Raw genomic sequence first — 21,067 nt, forward strand, 5'->3', positions numbered from 1 at the left:
TTGTGAAGAAAGAAAAGTAGAAGGAAAAAAAGATAACCTGCCCTTTACAGGGACCGAGCCTGCGAACTTCGAATAACATGTCCGATGCTCTATCAACCGAGCTACCATGGCGGCTTTCCCTCTTCCATTTTGTACGGTATATATGTGCATTTATACATGGACGAGTCAGTCAGCACTGCCTGTTACCATTATGGCGAGTGTGGGACACCTTTTTTTGCCTACTGGCAATTACATTACGATTGCAATTACGTTACGATTACTTCCAATATCCCTATACTTCTTTGGCAGCATTATGCATCTGTCAGTTATCAGAAAATCTGCTAGTCACAGGAGGTGGCAATGGTTCGCCCTCCCACCTAAATGCATGTACTTGAACGCATGCACAACTGATCAAAAAAAAAGTCACACACCGCTAAGATTACTGAGATTCACTGTTTCAGATTCATGAGTAAAGGAAAGAACTATAAATTTAAGGGTTTGTTGTCTTTGTTGAACACATTACAATGCGAACTAGCAGAAAATGATGCCAAACAAACTATAGGGGATGTTATCAAAAATAACTTTAACAAAATTGTGAAAAGAAAAGTGAACAAAAACGTAACTTGGCAACGTTTTTTGACAATTGATTTGACATTACTTTTTATAACATCCCTATATTTTACTGGGTAATGTTGTCGGGTAATTCTCATTATTAGAGTGGTGAGTAGGCTGACAAAGAAAGGATATGGCATTGATACTTCTTTTGAACACCTAATAGTTTGAGGACCTTAAAAGAGCGGAAGCTACTTTGAGTAGACCAGAATATTTTATTGGAGCGAAAAAAAACGTACACACATTTTTACCAGGCTTTTAACACATTTTGAGAAAGAAAAGTGTATGCTGCCATTAATGTTAAGTACCATTACTTTTGTCACACTATGCACTGTAGCAGGTGTAGTTAGAGTGGTGATGGTGAAGGAATAATCAAGCACGCCACCAACTGCGTTCACATCAATCGTCGTGTATTTTAAAAATAAACCTGCTGTATAATACAAAAAGTTTAGAGCATTTATGTTTTTATCCAAATCAAGTTAAACCGACTGGGTAAGCAAACCATTTGCATAAAATCAAAAGGCATAGAGTGATTCATGTATTATAACTATGTGAACAATTTCAGCAACGCAGGGCAAAGTGAAAACAGTTGCATTAAAAACCCCTCTCATTATAACATGCATGAAAAGCACCACACCAGAATATTTTATAGTGCATGTAATATCGAGACTACTAGACTGTCTATTGACCTTTTAGAAGAAGGGTATCTCCTTCACGTTCAAGGGGCAAGCACTTAGCTTTTTCCTGAGCTTTTCTGTGAATATTTCCTGAATTTCAGATATCTTTAGGACTGATTTAGAGTGAACAGACTTTGCTTACGCGTTGAAACCTAGTTCAGTATGTAACTGCAATTATGGGTGCCAAACCACTTCTAATTAATTTTTATCATTTAACTTATTTTTTAACTGCAGCAGCACAACCAGCTATGGGTGCACAAAAAGTAGCTAGAAACAATGCCTTTACCTCTTTGAGCCTTTTGGAAGTGTTCAGCTTCTCAGTGCTCACCTTACAACATTTTTTAAAATACGTGTTTGTGTGGCCACTACTCTTGCTCCTTGTACAGTGAGGGGGAGCACATGGCAAGAAGAGACAAGAAAGAAGCATAGCGAAAAAAAGCGAAATAAGCGAGGACCTCTTTTGTATCGTACAATGTGTGTAACATTACTATTGCGACAAGATATAGACAAATTAACACGGCTATGCATTCATTGTAGAGTCATACACAGCTGCAACACCACGACTAAATTTCAACCTTGTGTTGGTTTAGGATCCCTTTATAGTGGCAGGCTAATGATATCTGCGTTTGTTCGGCACATTGAGATGCAGCGAAATGTGATATGGTAATCTCATTTAGAATGCACGTCATGTGGCTTCATTGTATATGTGGCCACAAGTAACTCTGGTTGCAAAGCAATATGGCAGAGCCTAAACAGACGTCACCGACCACTCCAATCTGAACTTGCCTTTGCTACTTGCCCATTATCATCCCAGCAAAAAATGAATAATTGAATCTGCTACAGATATGTGCTAGCTTATGCTAAGGACCAACTATGAAGGGTGTTTTGTCATTATTGAGATCAGTTAGTTGTTCAAGAACACTTGCTGTCAAACACAAATACATTGCTGTCGAAGCATCAAGACTCAAATATAAAGCAAAAAGAAGTGTCTCTTTAAAAATATACAGGCCACAAGGTGCAAGATAAATATTTGATATACTTGGGATGTAAGGCACGCTCAAGAGGTGCTGCCATATTATACTTTTCCTTGTGTTGAAACCTGCTTGCTTTACTCACCCAACACATCTGTAAAGATGCCGTGAAAACACCAAGGAGCTGATGCAGCAAAGTTGAACACATGTTCAGGGATTCCACCATTCTTAAGCAGCCCTACAGCCTCCACAGTCCTGCAACCATTTGTAAGATAAATATAGTTCTACCCAAAGTTCTTGGCTTACAGACACACATGCAAGACGCATAACCACTCTATAGGAAGTTTGCATGATAATGTGCTGGGTAGCAAAACGGATGCCAATATCAAGTATCCCGGCCTGCCGCTTCTTTCTTTCTATTCCTAATTAATCAATCCATGGTTAATAAATGTTCCCCCAATGTGAAGTGTACTGGCAGTCCGGTGAAGAATTGCAATATATTTCAAACACAGTCCAAATCATGGCAAGTAAGCATACAATAGCGTTTTGTCAGCTGTTCGAGAAAAGAGCATGAAGTTTAGCTAAAACCCATGTTTTTTATAAACACCATTCAATTTGATATAAATGTTGTGAGCATTATGTGAAGGAACACGGATTGATGTTTAATCAATGATTTCTTATAAAGTACTGATATGAATGCAACTAACTGAATATAAAACGATAATTTTTGCTTGAGAATTTAGAGTTATGAACACTATCGCACTTGCCAGCTGCATCTTGTCCAAAACAGCAGCAAGATAGGCTAGTTTCTGTAGGTGAGCAGTAATGAGCAGTGCAAAGTAACAACAAGAAACACCAGTAACAACAGTATGGTGCAAGCACGGACTGCCAACTGTATAATTTATTGCACAAAAGTTCGCCTGAATATCAGTCAGACAACTCGTGCAAATGAAGGTCCAGTTGGGAATGAAAAAGTTACGAAATCAACAATGCCTGCTTTCACTAACAGGACCCTCATTCACATAAAGTATGCAGCGATAGGCCCCTACCGAGGTACGTCACAGCATGATGTCACTGGCACATGTAAAAAGTGTGGCTGTAGTGGCTCAGCCCGGTACAGTCGTGCGGTGTTTGGGGCAAGTTTTAATTTTTCAAAGCTTACACTTCACGTTACAATGTCGATATTAGCTGTAGTATGTGTCAGCAAACATCTAGCTGTGTGGTAAACTGTGTGGTAAAATATTTGCCACGCTGTCTGTTTATCTTGAAGTGAACACACGTGGTGGCCTGTGCGAGGAACAGCGGCATATTCTTCAAAAATGTGCACTGTTGATTGCGGCATGTAGTGTGCGTTGAAAGGTATTGAGAATATCGGTTCAACTGAGAATATTGTGTTTGGTGTGTGCAGTGTCAATAACAATGTGTTTTGTTTGCGAAGACGTTAGCACTCATGGCAGGGACCGGTCGATGAAAAAATTGATTCGACATTTTAGTCAAGGTAAACATGCACTTGACGCGCATATCTGCAAGTGGGTAATCTCGGTGTTTGCGCTGTGTGCAGAAAAAAGTGCATGGTCACCGGGCTGGAAGATACCATTTGCTGAAGCTGCATGTATGAATCGCCCCGACGAGTACACAAGCCCAATAAAGGTATAACTCGTTTTATCGAAGGCCTCATATGTCTTCATGTAATAAGCGGAAATTCTTGTTTCACATGTATTCAGTACCTTTACCGCTCGATATTCATGAAGTGACAATGCAAACAACAAGTTTATGTGTTGGGTCCTAAGGGAGCAATGTGAATATGCAAATAAGTTGTAGGTGTCAGATGCAGCGATGTAACTGCGCAAAAGATTACGTATATATTAGGCTACAGGTTTAGAATCGCATACATCTCAGTGGTCTATTAGGAACGTCACAAACAACTTCCTTGCCAACCAGCCCTTGCACAGAGGGAGGGAATGGCTGGCACGGTGCTCGAAGTGACGTCACACTATTTGCAAACATAGAGAGGTTTCTTACTTAGGCAACATTTTGCACAATATATTTTTTAGATGCAAGACTGTACTCGTCCACATTGATCATACTGATGTCTTTTGTTGTTACTTTGTGCTGTGAATTACTAGGCATTTATTCACCATGATCTTTAAAAGCTAATTTCAGTGTTCTCTCTCATATTGCTGACAACTGTGTTGTTGCATAAATTGGGCAAAAAAGCTACACAGAAAGGCTGTCACAATAAATACACCAACATGGGTATTCTCCTGCAAACAAAAGTCGGCACTGGTCCTGTCATTACCCGTCTTCCTTCTCTCTTTGCCTTGTTTGTGCTGAAACAGCCAAACACCTGATGAGTTAGATGAGAAATATTAACGCATCAAAACTATAAGTGCTTGCATCAGCAACTACACAACAGCGTGATAACCGCACCCCTGCCACACAGCAGCGAAACATATTTTGAACATAGTGGCAATGTATTATTTTATAAAAAGCAACTCTGGCAGATTACAAAATCTCACATTGTGCATGCAAGTTTTCTTCAAAGTCAGGCGTACAATGTAGGTGCTGGCCGGTACATTATTAGTTACAAGCAAAAGCGTCTTGCAGGTACATATGCAGATTGCACGAACACCTCTCTCTCTCTACACTAGGCACACACATAACGCTCTACCGTGAACGTACGCTAATCAACGCACTTAGGCGGTTGGCTAGGTGAATCGAGCCAAGTTACAAATTGTATCGCCCGCGAACGTAAACAAAATGCTGCTTTGCTTCAAATGGCACTGCAGGCTTCGTTTAATCAGCAACGTAGCAAGCGCCGTGTGCGTCTTCCTCACTACATTGCCCATATGAAAAAATCGATCACCATACACATGCATGTTGCCGCAGTTGTCTCGAATTAGCTCCAGTAAAGCTGCGCCGATGCACCTTGGCTCTGCTGGCGTTAGCGTTCTCAAAGCGAATCGGCAACCGCACTCGCAAAGGCGCGTAATGTTGCCGTTTCATGACGCCTCGTTCGAGTGCAGCAACACACACTTGCACTGAGTGGCATACTTGGTCTACATAAAAAAGTGTCCCCCTTACCTTTAGTTTCTTTCACACTGTCCTGAGGGAAGCAACTACAGGCGTCAGCCGTCACCTCGGAGTCCTTCGAGCGCCCGCCCAACCCGCCGATTCCTTGGACGACTCGCACTTGATCCGCACTCTAACAACCGCGGGAATAGGGCGCAATCTTAGCACATAACACGAATGAGGAACGGCGCTTCCTTGCGTAAATTTAACATTTCGTGCTCTCGTGTGTAGCAGCGCGAACACATGAGAGACGCACCGACACGGCATCCCCACGGAATTAAAGACAAACAACATGTGGCTTTAGCTGTGAATGAATTTGGCTTGGATATCTGTGTGAGAAAAATAAAAAAAAACATCTGTCGCTGCTCTAAACTGAAAAAAAATGTATGCTATCGGGAAAAATAACTTTAAAAGTGATAAACGGTTATTCAAAAAACAAGTTACAACTTCTGAATATTTTCGCAGGTCTTTGTTTTGTTTTTGTTCTAGCAGACGACAGCCTCCTACTGCTTCTACGACAGACGTAGTGCGGTTTCACGTTCGGTGCGTGTCGCCGACGCAAAGCTCTACAGCAGTGATATCATAGTTATCAATCTCAATGAATCATAGGATGGCTACAAAGCAGTAACATTTTGACATAGTGCAGTACGCAATCTTTCAAGGTATGACATTTCTTTGCTCTGAAGCAAATCGAAGCAAGCGGGCCGGCGCAATCAGCTGATGTTGCCACTACGCGAGGCATGGTCGTGCGCAATAGCGTCGCGCCCCGCGTTCGATTTTTCATCAAGCGATAGAGCTACTAAGTGGAATACAGCTAGATGCAGGGAATAATGGCGTATCACTCTAATTCCCTGTGGTGGCCGACTCAATCGCAAGAGAGCCCCGGGAAACAACCTTCAACTGCTCAAGCTTGTGTGTGGGTGTAAAAATACTTGTTTTTATCCGCGGCGGGGCAGCAATCTATAGTTGAAAGACATGCGAAAAGCATGTGACGTATATACAATCACAAAACATATGCACACAACAATAGATACGATCGCATATCGTACATATATATGCCAATACATAGCGTGTAAAAAGGAAATTTATATACATAACTTAAACTCACTTACACTGTTCAGCGTGAATAGCTTAGCAAGTTAACGCACTCAGTTCACGTATGCGTGCACAACTAAGTGGCGCAGGTTTGAGTCCCGCCAAGTCTAAATTTCTTTTTGTTTTTTTTTCAACGTTTTTATTGTACTGCTATCTTTTCTAATGCCTTAGGTTCTAAAACAAAATAAAAGCGATATTGCGTTCAAGTACGTATATGGGACTGTGTTTTTTGCGCAACAGTTATTAGTATTTTTATTTTCATTATTGATTTTTTGATTTATTTCATAATATAACATAATTAAGGACTAAGGGGAACATTGGGTCTGCTTGATTGTGAAGGGACTCGAGAAGTGAGAAAACTCAAACCAAAAAATTTATTTGAGAAAAAAACTGAGCATTTCACAGCTGGACCAGTTTCTTCAAGGGTAGGCCCTAGGTATGCGCGAGACTTGCTATATGACTCATCTCAAGCTGTGGCAGCTAAGGGAAGGCAATATCACCGAGAAGCAGTTCCAAAATATATTTTGGTTGATGTTTTTTGATTCCTCCAAAATAAGGGCTGCACAATTGTGATCGAGCCAAACCAAGAATTGCGGGCACCAAGTCATGAGACAGAAAATGAATAATGTTGATTGTTTGAAAAATTGCCCTTAATAAAAGGAAGAGTTTTGGAGTGCTACGTAGCTTAACTCGAAGTAGGAATTTTATATATACATATAGATAGTTTAAAATGGACAATGTTGCACACACAGACATTGGTTAAATTTCTTTGCAGCACAGTTGAAGCATGTATATAGAACTGAAGCATCAAGAGAAGCTCATGCGTCCTCACTTTATTGCGCTTTACATAGCTTGTATGGGTCCATGCAGCCATGATATGATATATTTTAAAGCATTTGTTTAACCTATATTCTTCTTATTCATTAATTGATTGATTGATTGATTTGTGGGGTTTAACGTCCCAAAACCACCATTTGATTATGAGAGACGCCGTAGTGGAGGGCTCCGGAAATTTTGACCACCTGGGGTTCTTTAACGTGCACCCAAATCTGAATACACGGGCCTACAACATTTCCGCCTCCATCGGAAATGCAGCCGCCACAGCTGTGAATCGAACCCGCGGCCTGCGGGTCAGCAGCCGAGTACCATAGCCACTAGACCACCGCGGCGGGGCTTTTTATTCATTAAAGCTGGCCCATAAGCTGTGTCTTATGTAGCGCTACAATTGAAGCGTAATCTGCATGGTGGTCTGAAACAATGCTTTTGAAAATCTCAAAACGACCCAGCTCTATACACGACCATCCGTGCATCAATGATAAGCACCATTATGTGTCCATACATATCATTTGTGCTCTCATACCTAATTATTTTTCTGACCACTCCCTCTGCCCCTACCTGGTTTCTGTCGTGAAGCTGTGGCAAGTTGTGTATAGCTGTATTTATATTGTAGGAGCACATACTATCAATAAAAAATTATTTTTAGGCTACATGCAATTAGTTTTCATAGATTTTCATTTCTTTTGTCGGTGCTCAGGAGAGCTAAGCTCATGGTCGATATTTTAAAATGACATTTCTCTTTGCCAATGTTAATGAGAACAGTTTCATTATTATTGACAAGTTCATTCACATTGAATTTAGTTCTCATTATTATTGTTTCTACCAAAAAACGAGCCCTTGAAGTTATGCATTTCTTGCTTGATTTGTTTTCGTGTGACAGCATGCAAGTAAAATGACAGGTATTGTCATTCCTTGTGAATGACACATTTTCCATGTGACAGACTTTAGCACCTGGTCATCTGCAGAAGTTGTATTCATTCTGGAAAAGGGCGAACAGCAGTGACTGACAACACAGACTAGCCTGCGTTATTCTTTTCTACTATATATGTCACTGTGCATTTATTTATATCTTTATAGAGCTCGGATTTCCTGCTGAAAATGTGACAACAACTGTAGAGTTTCCACATTTTTGCAACAATCCACGTGCCTTTCATACACTATTGCACATTTTCGTAAGCACCTTACAAAATCTGTATATTTCCGTAAGACCTTACATTCTGCATTTTCCTTATGAAAGCTTCTGTACACTCCATACAATTTCCTTATCCTCCCATATCTTCCATATTGAACTCTCCGTATGCTCCATAAGTTTCCTTATCTTTCCATATTTTCAATAAAACTCACTCCATCCGCGCCATAGAACTTCCTTATCCTTCCATATACTCCATAAAAAGCCTTCCATATATGCCATACATTTTCCTTATTTTTCTGTATACTCCATAAAAACCTTTCCGTATACGCCATACAGTTTCCTTATCCTTCCATATACTCCATAAGAAGCGTTCCGTAAATGCCATGCAACTTCCGTATATTTCCATAAAACTCCATATTTTTTCCGTATGCAGCATAAGGAAATGTTATGGAGTCCATATATTTTCCGTAAGATTTCATACGGAACTTTTCAGTAGGGGAGGAGGTCGCCAAACTGCGTTACGTCCCTTTTCATCTGACCGGAGTTGCAAAGACATGGTATTTTAACCACGCCATTGACTTACCCGACTGAGCTACCTTCCAGCAGCAGCTGCGACACGTTATTGGGACCCCGGACATTCCATCCGCTGTCGCAAAGAGAACATTTGATACCGGCTGACAACATCCCGGTGAATCGTACACTTCATACTTCGAGGACGTCCTCGCACTGTGCCGGCGTGTCAATCAATGCATGCCGGAATCATACAAAGTGCGCCACATATTGAAAGGCATTGGGCCTGTTGTTTTTAATGCACTTGCTGTGCAAAACCCAGCTACCACCGCGGATGTCGTGACAAAATGCCAGCGCCTTGATACGCTGGAATCTGCTCGCGTCCAACCGGACATTGACCACCACCACTCTACGTCTCATGGCCACCTGCGTGACCTCATCCGGGACATTATACATGAAGAATTGCGTTCTATGGGCTTCACACCTCCTACACCGCGTCCTACACAGTCTTCGGGAGTGCCCTTGCGTGACATCGTAAAGGAGGAACTTACATCGCTGACCGGCTTTGCGCCCGTACAGCCACCTGCTTCACGCCTCATATCCACGTACCCTGAAGTTGCAGCCGTGCCTCCCAGCGACGCCCACGCGACATTGCTGCGTCCATCCTACGCATCAGTTGCTGCCGCTCCCCCAGTAAACTACCATTTCGTGCTCCCTGACTCTTCGGCCTACCTGACCGCGCTATTCCCAGGTGCCCCGAATGCCTCCTATTCCCCACCGAGGCGCTCGTCTCGCCCTGTATGCTACTACTGTGGCTATTGCGGCCACATATCTCGTTTCTGCCGAAAGCGCCAGCAAGATGAGCGTCGGAACGACGTGCGCGAACGGGATTCGTACACTGGGGCGTCTTATCAAGGTCGGCGTTATTCGTCTCCCCCACACCGGTCTCCATTTCTTCCGGCATCGACTGCACCACGAAACAGCCGAAACACGAGACGCCACTCGCCTTCACACTTCCGCCGTTCCACTTCTCCACTTCGGCCCGCCTCATTCTCATCTGATATTCATTCGGGAAACTAAGTGATGCAGTTTGTGGAGGAAAAACTGCATTAGAAATTAGAACTGCAATTTCTCCATCAGGCCCGTGTAACACGCTTTCTGTGGAAGTGGAAGTAGTGCGAGTCGATGCTTTGGTGGACACAGGTGCGACGTTGTCTGTGATACGTGCTGATTTGTGTGAACATTTTAAGAAAGTAATGACGCCTCACGATGGCCCCACGTTAGTTGCTGTCCAGGGGACGTCATTCGTCCTTCCGCGTTTTGTACTGTGCGTGTTTTCATCGACGGCATCCGCCATCATGTCCAGTTTGCTGTCCTGTCGCGCTACTCTCACCAACTAATTTTAGGGTGGCATTTTCTATCATCTGCTTCCGTGGCGATTTGTTGTAGACAACGCGTCGTTAACCTCGCTGACACCGACTATAAGCTTGACGACGACAATCAGAAGCCACTTCGTCTGGTTTGCTGCAAAAGACATCGAACTGCCGCCACTACAAGAGCAAATTATCAGCATTACGTCCAACGACATCTATCACGGGGATGTATTGGTCTCACCGTCACCACTTTGCGTTCGCCAAGGTATAGTTCTTCTGTCCGGTGTCATTCGTTTTTTCAATGGCTCGGCACTTGTCACCGCTGTCAACTCTACACCGGAGAAGATCTTGCTGCCACAGGGCACTACTGTGGCCCGTGTTGCCAACTTCGAGCCTGTATTTGTCACGCCACTTCAGGCCATCGCATTCAAAGAACCTTGCCTCGGTGAGCATGTTTCTTCCTCCGCCCTTACCATTGCTATCAGCAGCGAATTGACATATTCACAGAGGCAGCAGCTGCTCGCATTGTTACAGAAACATGGAAATTCTTTCGATATTTGCTCGTCTAAGCTGGGCCGCACTAATACTACAGCACATCGAATTAAAACTGTTGGGACATTTATTGTACACCGCCCACCCTACCGCGTGTCTCTAACTGAAAGAAAAATTATAGAAGAAAACGTTGCGGACATGCTTAAACGGGAAGTCATCCGTCCCTCATCTAGCCCTCGGTCGTCTGCTATTGTTTTGACCCATAAAAAGGATGGCTCTGAACGGTTTTGCGTGGACTACCGGGCGCTCAATAAGATGACACGCAAGGACGTGTACCTTATACCACGCATTGACGACGCCCTTGATTCCCTACAAGGCGCGGAATTCTTTTCAAGCATCGACTTGCATTCTGGGTACTGGCAGATCCCCATGCATGAAAACGATAAGGAGAAAACGGCATTCACAACCCCCGACGGGCTATATGAAATCAACGTGATGCATTTCGGGCTCTGCAACGCACCCGCGACTTTTGAGCGCATGATAGATACCGTGCTGCGCGGCCTGAAATGGAAAGTTCCCTTTGCTACCTGGACGACAATATTATCTTTTCGTCAACGTTTCCTGAGCACCTACAACGATTGGATCAAGTTTTGACGTGCCTTGCCGGCGCCGGGCTTCAAATAAACACTAAGAAATGCTCTTTCGCTAGCAAATCTATCAAGGTCTTAGGACACGTCGTTAGCAAAGATGGCATTCGGCCCGACCCTGACAAGATTTCTGCAGTCCTTCAGTTTCCGCGTCCCGAAAAACAAAAGGAGCTTCGCAATTTCTTTGGCCTCGCCTCCTATTTTCGCCGGTTTATCCAGAACTTCGCTTCTATTGCTGCTCCATTACACCAATTACTTGCTTTTAACGTCCCCTTTCTGTGGTCTCAAGAATGTGAAACGGCAATCGACGTGCTGAAGCGGGCACTCACGTCTGAACCTCTGCGCTGCCACCTTGACGAAACCGCACCGACTATCCTCCATACCGACGCCAGCAGCCTTGGTATAGGAGCCGTTCATCTACAATGCAACAAGTCTTCCCTAGAGAAAGTTGTTGCATATGCCAGTCGCGTACTCACCCCTGCCGATAAGAACTACACTGTAACTGAGCAAGAGTGTTTGGCTGTGGTTTGGTCGGTTCAGAAGTTCCGTCCTTATCTTCACAGCCGTCACTTCACAATCGTTACGGACCACCATGCCTTATGCTGGCTTTCTACACTGAAGAACTTGTCCAGACGCTTGGGTCGGTGGATAATACGCTTGCAGGAGTACGACTTTGACATAACTTACAAGTCAGGCAGAAAACATCAAGACTCCGACGCTTTATCTCGTTGCCCGCTTCCAACTACCCATATCAGCGTTGGTGAGAACTCAACCACCACATCCACCAAAGTCCATACGCTCGCATCAATAAGGCAACCCTCTTCGGACGACGAGCCAACATTTATTTCCCACCAGCGGTCCGATTCATACTGCAGACGCATGATGGACCACCTTTCGGGATTTTCTCATCCACGCAACGCGCGACTCCGTCGTCAACTCCTGCACTTTAAGCTGGACAATGGGGTTCTCTACCGCTACGTCTATCATCCTGACCGTCAGCGCTGGGTTCCTGTACTGCCACGCTCTCTTCGACTTCAGGTGCTCGAAGCCTTCCACGACGACTTGACTGCTGGTCATCTTGGTTTTAAAAAACTCTTGACAGTATTCGATGTCGTTATTACTGGCCTGGCCTTTCCTCTAGTGTAGCGCGGCACGTCGGCTCCTGCTACCCATGCCAGCATCGTAAACTCCCCACGTCTGCACCTTCTGGACCTCTATAGCCACTTCCGTGCCCTTTTATTGCCGTGGAGGTTCTAGGTGTTGACCTTTACGGGCCTCTCCCCGTCACATCTGCTGGCAAACGATGGATAGTGACCGCCGTGGATCACCTGACACGCACGCTGAGTCTTCTTCTGTTATTACAGGCTCAACTGTGGAAGTTGCAGACTTCATTCTTCACGCAATAATACTGCGTCATGGGGCTCCTCGTGTACTGCTTAGTGACCGCGGCAAAGTGTTTCTGTCACAAATGGTAAATGTAATACTGCGCGTTTCTGTAACTACTCACAAGACAGCTTTAAGCTACCACCCTCAGACAAATGGTCCCACAGAAAGATTTCACCAAACCCTTGCTGACATGATAGCCATTTACGTCTAACCCTACCACAAAAACTGGGATACTCTTTTACCGTTCCTGACATTCGCCTACAACACCGTCGTTCAGCGAACAACTTGCTACTCACCGTTTTACCTCGTGTACGGAAACACCCCGACTACCTTTCTTGACGTCCCCTTCTTTAACAGCCATGGGAATTCATGACAGTCTTCTAGCAAAGAATACATTTCCCGCCTGGCCCAGTCTCTGCCGTCAGGCTCGCATCAATACTGAAGCGAGACAGCACGAGCGGAAGATCATCTATGATGAATCCCACCGCGTTGTGTCTTTCCAACCTGGTGACGAGGGGCTGCTTTTGACTCCTATTCGCACTCCTGGTCTTTGTGACGAATTCGAACCACGCATCACCGGGCCATACATTGTTTTAGAACAGACTTCGCCAGTTAATTATCGTGTCACACCACTCGTCGCCCCAACAGACCGCCGCGACCGCAGCACAGAGATTGTCCACATTTGTCGCAAGAAACCTTTCACGCGACGTTCCCCGTCACTTTGACTTACGGCGGCCAGGGTGTCCGCTTCCAAGTGGGGGCAATTAGTGTGGGCATTTTTTATTTACATCGTCATCATCCCTGCATGATTGCAATCACCATCGCCAGCTTGTCTCTTTGTCCTCATTGCCACTCTGGGTCATCATCATCGCCATCGTCTGTGTACTAGCTCTGCCCGTTTGTTTTGCGAGGTCTTTCCTCAAATAAACGCTGACGCAGCCAAGAATACCAAGTCTTCATAATATAAATATCTTGGAAGATCTGGGAAGAAGCATCAAGATGCTGATGCTCTATCGCGCTGTCCTTTGCCCTGCGGAAGCCACTCACCATCGATACTTCAAAACGACAGCACTTCTCCAATCGCAGCGCTAAGTTCATCACCTGCAACCCTATCTGTCCTTGTTTCACAACAACATGTCGACCCATACTGCCGCACCATTGTTGACCGCTTGACCGGCTCTACTACTCCTCCAAACGCCAGACTCCGTCGACAACTTAAACAATTTAAGCTTGTCGGTGATACTTTACGTCGCTACATTTACCACATCGATGGCAACAAGTGGGTACTCGTCATCCCACGTTCCCTGCAACGTAAAGTTCTGGAAGCCTTTCATGATGATCCAACCGCCGCTCATCTAGGCTATCACAAGACTTACGACAAAATACGAAGTCGTTTTTGGCCTGGCCTCTCTTCAACCGTCCCTAAGTACGTCGCCTCCTGTGTCCATTACCAACGGCGAAAACGACCGACTACTCCTCCGACTGACTTAATGCAACCTCTTCCTTGTCCCGCCTAGCCTTTTGATGTCGTTGGAATCGACTTGTATGACCCTCTTCTTATATCATCCTACGGGAATCGCTGGATTGTCATGGCCGTCGACCACCTTACCCGCTACGCAGAAACAGCTTCTATACCATCTGGGACTGCCACTGAGATCGCCGATTTCTTTCTTCGCCACATCTTTTTGCGTCATGGAGCTCCACGCATTCTCCTCAGTGATCGTGGCAAAGTCTTCCTATCTTCTATTGTCGAGCAAGTTTTGCGTGCCTCGGACACTGTTCACAAGAACACTTCTAGCTACCACCTGCAGACCAACGTATTGACTGAACGGTTTCATCGGACCCTATCGGACATGATCGCCATGTATATTCACCCCAACCACACGAACTGAGATGCAATTCTACCCTTCGTCACATTCGCCTATAATACGGCTGCTCAACGCTCTACCGGCTTTTCTCCATTTTTTCTCGTCCATGGTCGCTCGCCGAGTTTCGCTCTGGATGTCTCTTTCCTTTCGGCCCCTGCAGCCTCGACGGCCCCTTTCTCTGAAGAATTCCTATCTCGTCTCGCACACTGCCGTCACCAGGCCAGTGTTAACACCGGCCTTTCTCAAGACACTCGAAAATCTCGCTACGACTCGTCTCGCCGTGTTGTGAGTTTTTCCCCTGGTGATGAAGTTCTTCTATGGACTCCACTATGCGTCCCCGGCCTATGCGACAAATTCATCAGTCGCTTAATTGGGCCGTACATGGTGGTCGAACAGACATCTCCTGTCAATTACCGCGTTTCTCCTCTTAGCGCTAGTCCTGATCATCGTTGCCGAGGAACAGAGATAGTGCGCGTATCTCGTTTAAAGCCTTATGCGCGACGAATTTCATCATACTGTCAAGCGACAAGCGGCCGCTTTCACCGCGCGGGGGAATTAGTGTGAGCGCGACAAGCGAATGACTCTTTATTCTCTGTGATATCATCATCACCTGTACATATTCTTCATCTGAAAATATCATCACCAGCGTGATTTAGCTTGAGCCTGCTGAATAAACCGGTTCCTCACAATAAATAATTATATATATATATATATATATATATATATATATATATATATATATATATATATATATATATATATATACAGGAAATTTTAATGTTGGTCTGTAGTAGCTATACGTCGCTTCTGTGCCACCTTCATTAAACGGCTTTAGTGTAGGTGAAGTCGCAAATCGGTGATAGGGCTTAGTGGGATGTTTGCAAGCAAGGACGTAGTGGCAGTTTGCAAAGGTGCGACTTGGCGGCCAGGTGCAATAGTAGTACAGACTCATTGCTTTTGGAGCTTGCCCCCTAAATACTTTTCAGCTGTTCAGTGAAGTTTTACTTGGAGCTGGTGCTAGAATTTAACGATGCCCTTAACAAAAACGGATTCAGTTCATATCTCTCGTAGCGATGTCTGCAACAAAATTTTTGATCTTTACTCGCATGTATACCTTAGGCGTTACCGAAAAGATAGAGTTGGCTTTTAGCTCAGCCACAGAAACAACAGCAAAGCAATATAATCTCCAGAAATCAGTCTGTCAAAAAGCAGCAAAGCGGTATTATCACCGGAAAAAAAAATTTTGTCAAAAAAAATTGCCAAGCGATATGATTGCCGGAAATTATTCTACCATGCAGCCATTTCACAAAAGTGTGAAACGGCTTCTTACTCGCTCAGCCGTTCGAAAACGTTTGCTTATAGTGATGTTTTTTCCTGCCTTGATTGCCTTCGTCTCCGTATCGTGTTACTCGAAATAATGCATTATTTTCAGAAGAACCGTAATATAGAGGATCTCGGAAATATGTCACCGCACGTGGAACCCCCCCCCCCCATGCCTGTAACATATACGGTAACAAATACATGGGCTGTACCCACTAGTGCAAATGCACCAGGATTGACATAGGTCTCTTTAAAGTGTTTTATTATTCCTCTACTAATAAAGAAAACAAAAAGGTGAAAACACTGTGGCATGGTCTGTGACAGAACATAATAGCGAAACAACACATGTATGATTAAGGTCGTACCGTCCACAAATGAAAAAAAAACAGGTTTTCGAACGTTGCGCTATATATTCCGGACACTTTGCGCGAAGCACTACAGCTCGTTTGACCACCGTTAAGAGGACAAAGAAGAACATGGTCGAGGCTCCAAAAGGAAGTCAGTTTTTTTTTTGCTCATTTCCGCATAATGCAATGATAACATCTAAATTGGGACGACTCGCCTGTGATTACATGCTTTAACCGTTTACGCACAAAACCTGGCCTAAATGTTGATAAACAGAATTCAATAATACTTGACTTCAGTGATTGAAAGAGTTTATGCTTCGTAAGAAACAATTCTGTTTCCTTCGGGCGCTAATTAGGATGGACTAAGTGCAAGTACAAACACATATACGACAAGCGGAAGTTTTTCAAGGGCTCAGGAATGGCAAGAGCGACATTCATGAGGCAAAATTGTTTTGTTAGTGTAAATTCTCAGTACTGGATATCACCTAGTATTTATTAAAATATTTATTGATTCTACAATTAGGCATGTAGCGTAATCACGAAGAAAATTGCCGTTGCTTGCACTGGAGGCGCAAATTTAAGCGAGAACAGAAAAAGGTGACCAAGCTGGCCCAGGCCCTGCTGTTTTGTAAAAGTTAGTGAATTTTTTTTCTTTTTTCATGTTCCTTTGGTCGGGTGCGTTTTCGTCTCTTCGGTTTGTTTCGTTTTTTTTTCAATCTTTCTACGATTATGCATTTCACTTTCACCTTTTCTATCGTAGCCACTTGCTTGTTTTCATCGGCCAACAACACCTCTCTTTTTCTCCTTCTGTTTCTGTTTACGTTTCGTTCTCTCCGTATCTATATTTCTTTCTATGATAAAATTCAATTTATTGTGTCTTTTTCTTTCTACTTAAGCTTAAATTTGTAGTCTGCGTGATCACTTCTTTTTCCTACCTCTCGCTTTACTATACGGCAGAAGGTTATGATGTGCTGCTCTAGCGCGTCTACATAAGCGAGTTTACGACGTTCGGTTTCGAGCTGTGGTACTTGGGTTCCTATGTTACCTGGCGAAAAGTTTTTACCATACATTTTCCCTCTTTGTCTTTTATTTTCTGTTTTTCTTTTCGCTCTCTTTTTGTACTACTCGTCCCGACCATCAGAGTTATTGTATACCGCGCTCAAGGTGACATACGTGTTCTAGAAGCGAAACAGAGGATGAAAACACCTTGACACTGAACGGAACGATAAAGAGGGCACGCGCCAGTTCATGATGTTGATCCATCCCCCTTCGTGGGTGAGCGCCATCGAAAAGAGATAATGATATTCACCTTCATCATTTGTGGTCAAAACTAACGGACTTACAGCCGCGTTTAGCCGCTCCGCTTTCACAAAATAATGAATTCTCCCACTCTAACTACACACACAACTTGTTTGTCATTTAATTTAACTCAATAATGAATCACGCTTTTGATGTTCTTGCCAAAAACGGTGGGTAAATAACTCATCGAGAACTGCAGTGCCTACAGTAATATAAAAACTTTCTGCAACACGTATTACATAGGTTCATTCAAGGTACATGAAAGCACACTCAGTACTCACAACGTCCAATTCCTCCAAAAAGCAAAGCCACTTTCACTCCCAAATATTTGAAATCAACTGCGGAAAAAACATTCTGTGAACAGAAACATGCACACTTTGTCCAAAGACAATAATTTGAGGTTAAAAACATTCTCCTGCCATGTAAAAGTCATATGTGCACAACAAAACATAATACCATCAACCCATCAGAAATGAGACGTACTCAAGCTAACAGAGAAAGTATTCAAGGTTATCAGAGAAATGACGGCCTTTTGAGGAGGGCATAAAACAAATTAGCCTAAGGATCACGTAGTTGTACAACTGAAACTACGCCGCTTATTTCCAACGTACCAGGGTTCAATGCTTCAAAAAGGTCTGAAGCGTTGTGTCTTCGTAATTTTGCTATGCATTTGACATGCACAAAAGCATAGTGTTGTCACAAACTGAACCTATAAAAGTGATATCAACAAGTTGAAATGTCTTTTGAGTAAGAGCAAGCAGCTCGACACTTACAGCAAGCCGCTTGAGCACACAGAGCACCAGGAAGAACACATGCACGACCAGCTCGACACTCTAAGTGCGCTGCACCAACCCAAAGAAAGACGCATGAAAAGAACGCACAGGTATAAACAGCACAAGCGCCAACCACCACCTGCCACATTGTCTAGCCTTTTGTGTTTAGGCAGAACGCTGCACCGCAGTACTGTCATGACTATGATGACGAGGCCCATCAGTGCAGTACTATCATTAAAGAGAGGGGTCAGTAATAATACCGATGCAGCTATAGTGACGGGCTCTGTTACCGTAAAGCAATGACTATTGTGAGAGGGCTCGTCACTGTGGTGTAATGGTAAAAATGAGGGACCCGTTGCCGTAAGTTTGTAGTCATTTTAGACGCCACAATCTTTTTCTGCCAGTGGTGTAGTGAGTTGATGCGCAGTTAGGGAAGGGGTTGTGCTGCAGGTCATCAATTCAAATGCCGTCTCAAGTAACCACGGATATCCGGTAAGCATACAACGGGACATACATTTCGGGTATCCTGGACATCCATCAAATGTCTAAGAATTTACAGTGTTCGTTCAATGAACGTACACTGTACGTCCAGATGTACAAAGGTAACAAATTTGTACGTTTGCTCAACATCCCTCTCTAGGACAGCCAACATAAACATTGACTGACCTGTCAGCTAGGTAAAACGAACTTGCCCATGCTTTAGCTATGCCAGCTACCAACTTACTCTTCCCGCAAACGTGGCTGTTTCAGAGAGTGAATTTACCTTCGTGTGCTCCATAGCATAAACATATACTTTGAGGTAGATGTACAACACGTAGGAACCTACCCCGCTGGAGCACGACAGCAGATGACGGAGACCACGCCCTGTAAAGCCAAGTACACGTCAGGCGAGCATTTCAACTATTGCGAGACACAAGTGCAGTGAGGACCATGGGAAGCTAGGGTTCCCCGATGCCCACGCCCCAATCCCCCAATCCTCCGCTTTGGAGGGTGGAGACAACCGCGTTCTGCTGCGGAGCCCGCCGTTACGATGCCTTCTTCGCAAGCCGTAAATAGCCATACTGACCAGCCAACGAGTGTTGCGCCGCTGCATACAGAGTTCTTTTTTGTGGTATTACGTGTGGTGCTTAAACAACATGAGAAAAATACGAAGTTCTTGTATCGGAAGTGAGAAGGTCTTAGATTTCTAGTGTCTAGTCTTCACTTTTAAAGCGACATTAGCAGTTAGAGTTGCTCGCAACAGAAAAATACTGTCGACTTCAGCCACGTTAGCACCTTCAAATAGTCTCTTTTTGGACTAGTCAGTAACTATTTATACAAGTTAAAAATGCGAAACACACGCACTTATGTCGCAAGACCCCTCATTGCGTCTGTGTGTTGTGTGCCTTCCAAAAAAGTGTAAAAACAGTTTGGCGTTTGCCAACCGGCTGAAAAAAATGAATGAAAAACACGTGTTGTATTGAGAAAAGAGAAACATCACAACATACCTGATGGGTGTGGCCAAGCACTCATGCGTGGTTCCGTCCGCGCGTCCGTTCATGCGTCTTTCCGTTCGTTCGTACGTGCGTTCATCCGTCCGTCCATTCGTGCATCTATACAGCATGCCCATGGAGCACAGCATAGCTCAGACGGACAAACGCTTCGCGCCACTCATCATCAATTGGGATGATGAGTGGGTTAAAACATACGTCCGTCCTCCTTCCGTCCGTCGGTTCTTGCTTACGTCATTTCGTGGATTTGTCTGTCTGTGTATCCGTATATATTTCACTCACACTACAACGACATGTTGAGTGAGTTATACAATTAGGTGGTTATGAACCGGTCACATATATGCATGGACAAGTCCACGGCTTTAGAAGCTTTGCCCCTAAAACTGTGATTGCGTACCATAATTCGACATACTGTTTTTGAATCATTCATTAGCTACCTCATTTACATACACACCCTGAAACGCACAGTATATTGCACAGGAGTGGCGATATGGGCTTGTTGGTGATGCATTCGAAAGAAATTATGTAGCCCGAGGCGAAAAACAGACACAGGAAGGAATAGACTGAGAGGACCGAGCGCTACTAGCAACAAAATGTTTATTCTCGACCTCGAAGTCGCTTTTAAGCCATATTCGTAAGGCAAGCAAGCAGATAAGCACGTGTGTTCTGATAAATGCACGACAATGTCATCTACCTACCAGAAAAAAACGATAAATAAGACAACACAAAAACCTCACAGATAACATCATGTATCGCTGCGTACGCAGGAACCCCAGTTCCTTGGGTGACAAAGCAATTGAAAGCTTGCTGATACATACATCTCCAAGAGCATCAATATGTTCGGCTTCTGTGATCAACCGAGTCATTTCATCCTTATGCCTACCAAAAATAATTGTACTCTGGAACAAAGGCCGGCATCCACGCGCATGAATGTGAAGAGCGAGAAAACCTTCTGGCGGCAGTTTATCCGCCTTGTATTTGTGTTCTCTCAGTCGCTCATTCACACACTTACTGGTTTGGCCGGCATATTTTTCCCCACATGTGAACAGAATAAGGTAAATAACGAATGAAATGCACTCCAAAAATTTGTTTGTATGCCTTTTTGTGCACAACAACCTTTCCCCACGCGATGGATTCGTCAGCACACATAATTTCCCAAGTTTATCACGTACTGAAAATAGCATCGT

General features: G+C 44.1%; 1 protein-coding gene across 3 annotated transcripts in view; it reads left to right on the plus strand.

The window, feature by feature from the left end:
* The window catches only part of LOC119179633 (uncharacterized), a 108,299-nt gene that overhangs the window by 21,695 nt on the left and 65,537 nt on the right, over positions 1-21,067 (plus strand). For 2 of the 3 annotated variants that reach the window (XR_012885099.1, XR_012885100.1), the window contains exon 4: positions 3,801-3,889. Coding sequence is in view for 1 of the 3 variants with exons in the window: in XM_075869860.1 (XP_075725975.1) it covers positions 16,448-16,469 (22 nt within the window). In the remaining 2 variants the exon portion in view is untranslated. Of the gene's footprint in view, positions 1-3,800; positions 3,890-16,411; positions 16,470-21,067 lie in introns of those variants that run through there. The other variant, XM_075869860.1, reaches the window with a different exon arrangement.

Source organism: Rhipicephalus microplus, chromosome 7 (genome assembly GCF_043290135.1).
Source record: "Rhipicephalus microplus isolate Deutch F79 chromosome 7, USDA_Rmic, whole genome shotgun sequence".
NCBI lineage: Eukaryota > Metazoa > Arthropoda > Arachnida > Ixodida > Ixodidae > Rhipicephalus > Rhipicephalus microplus.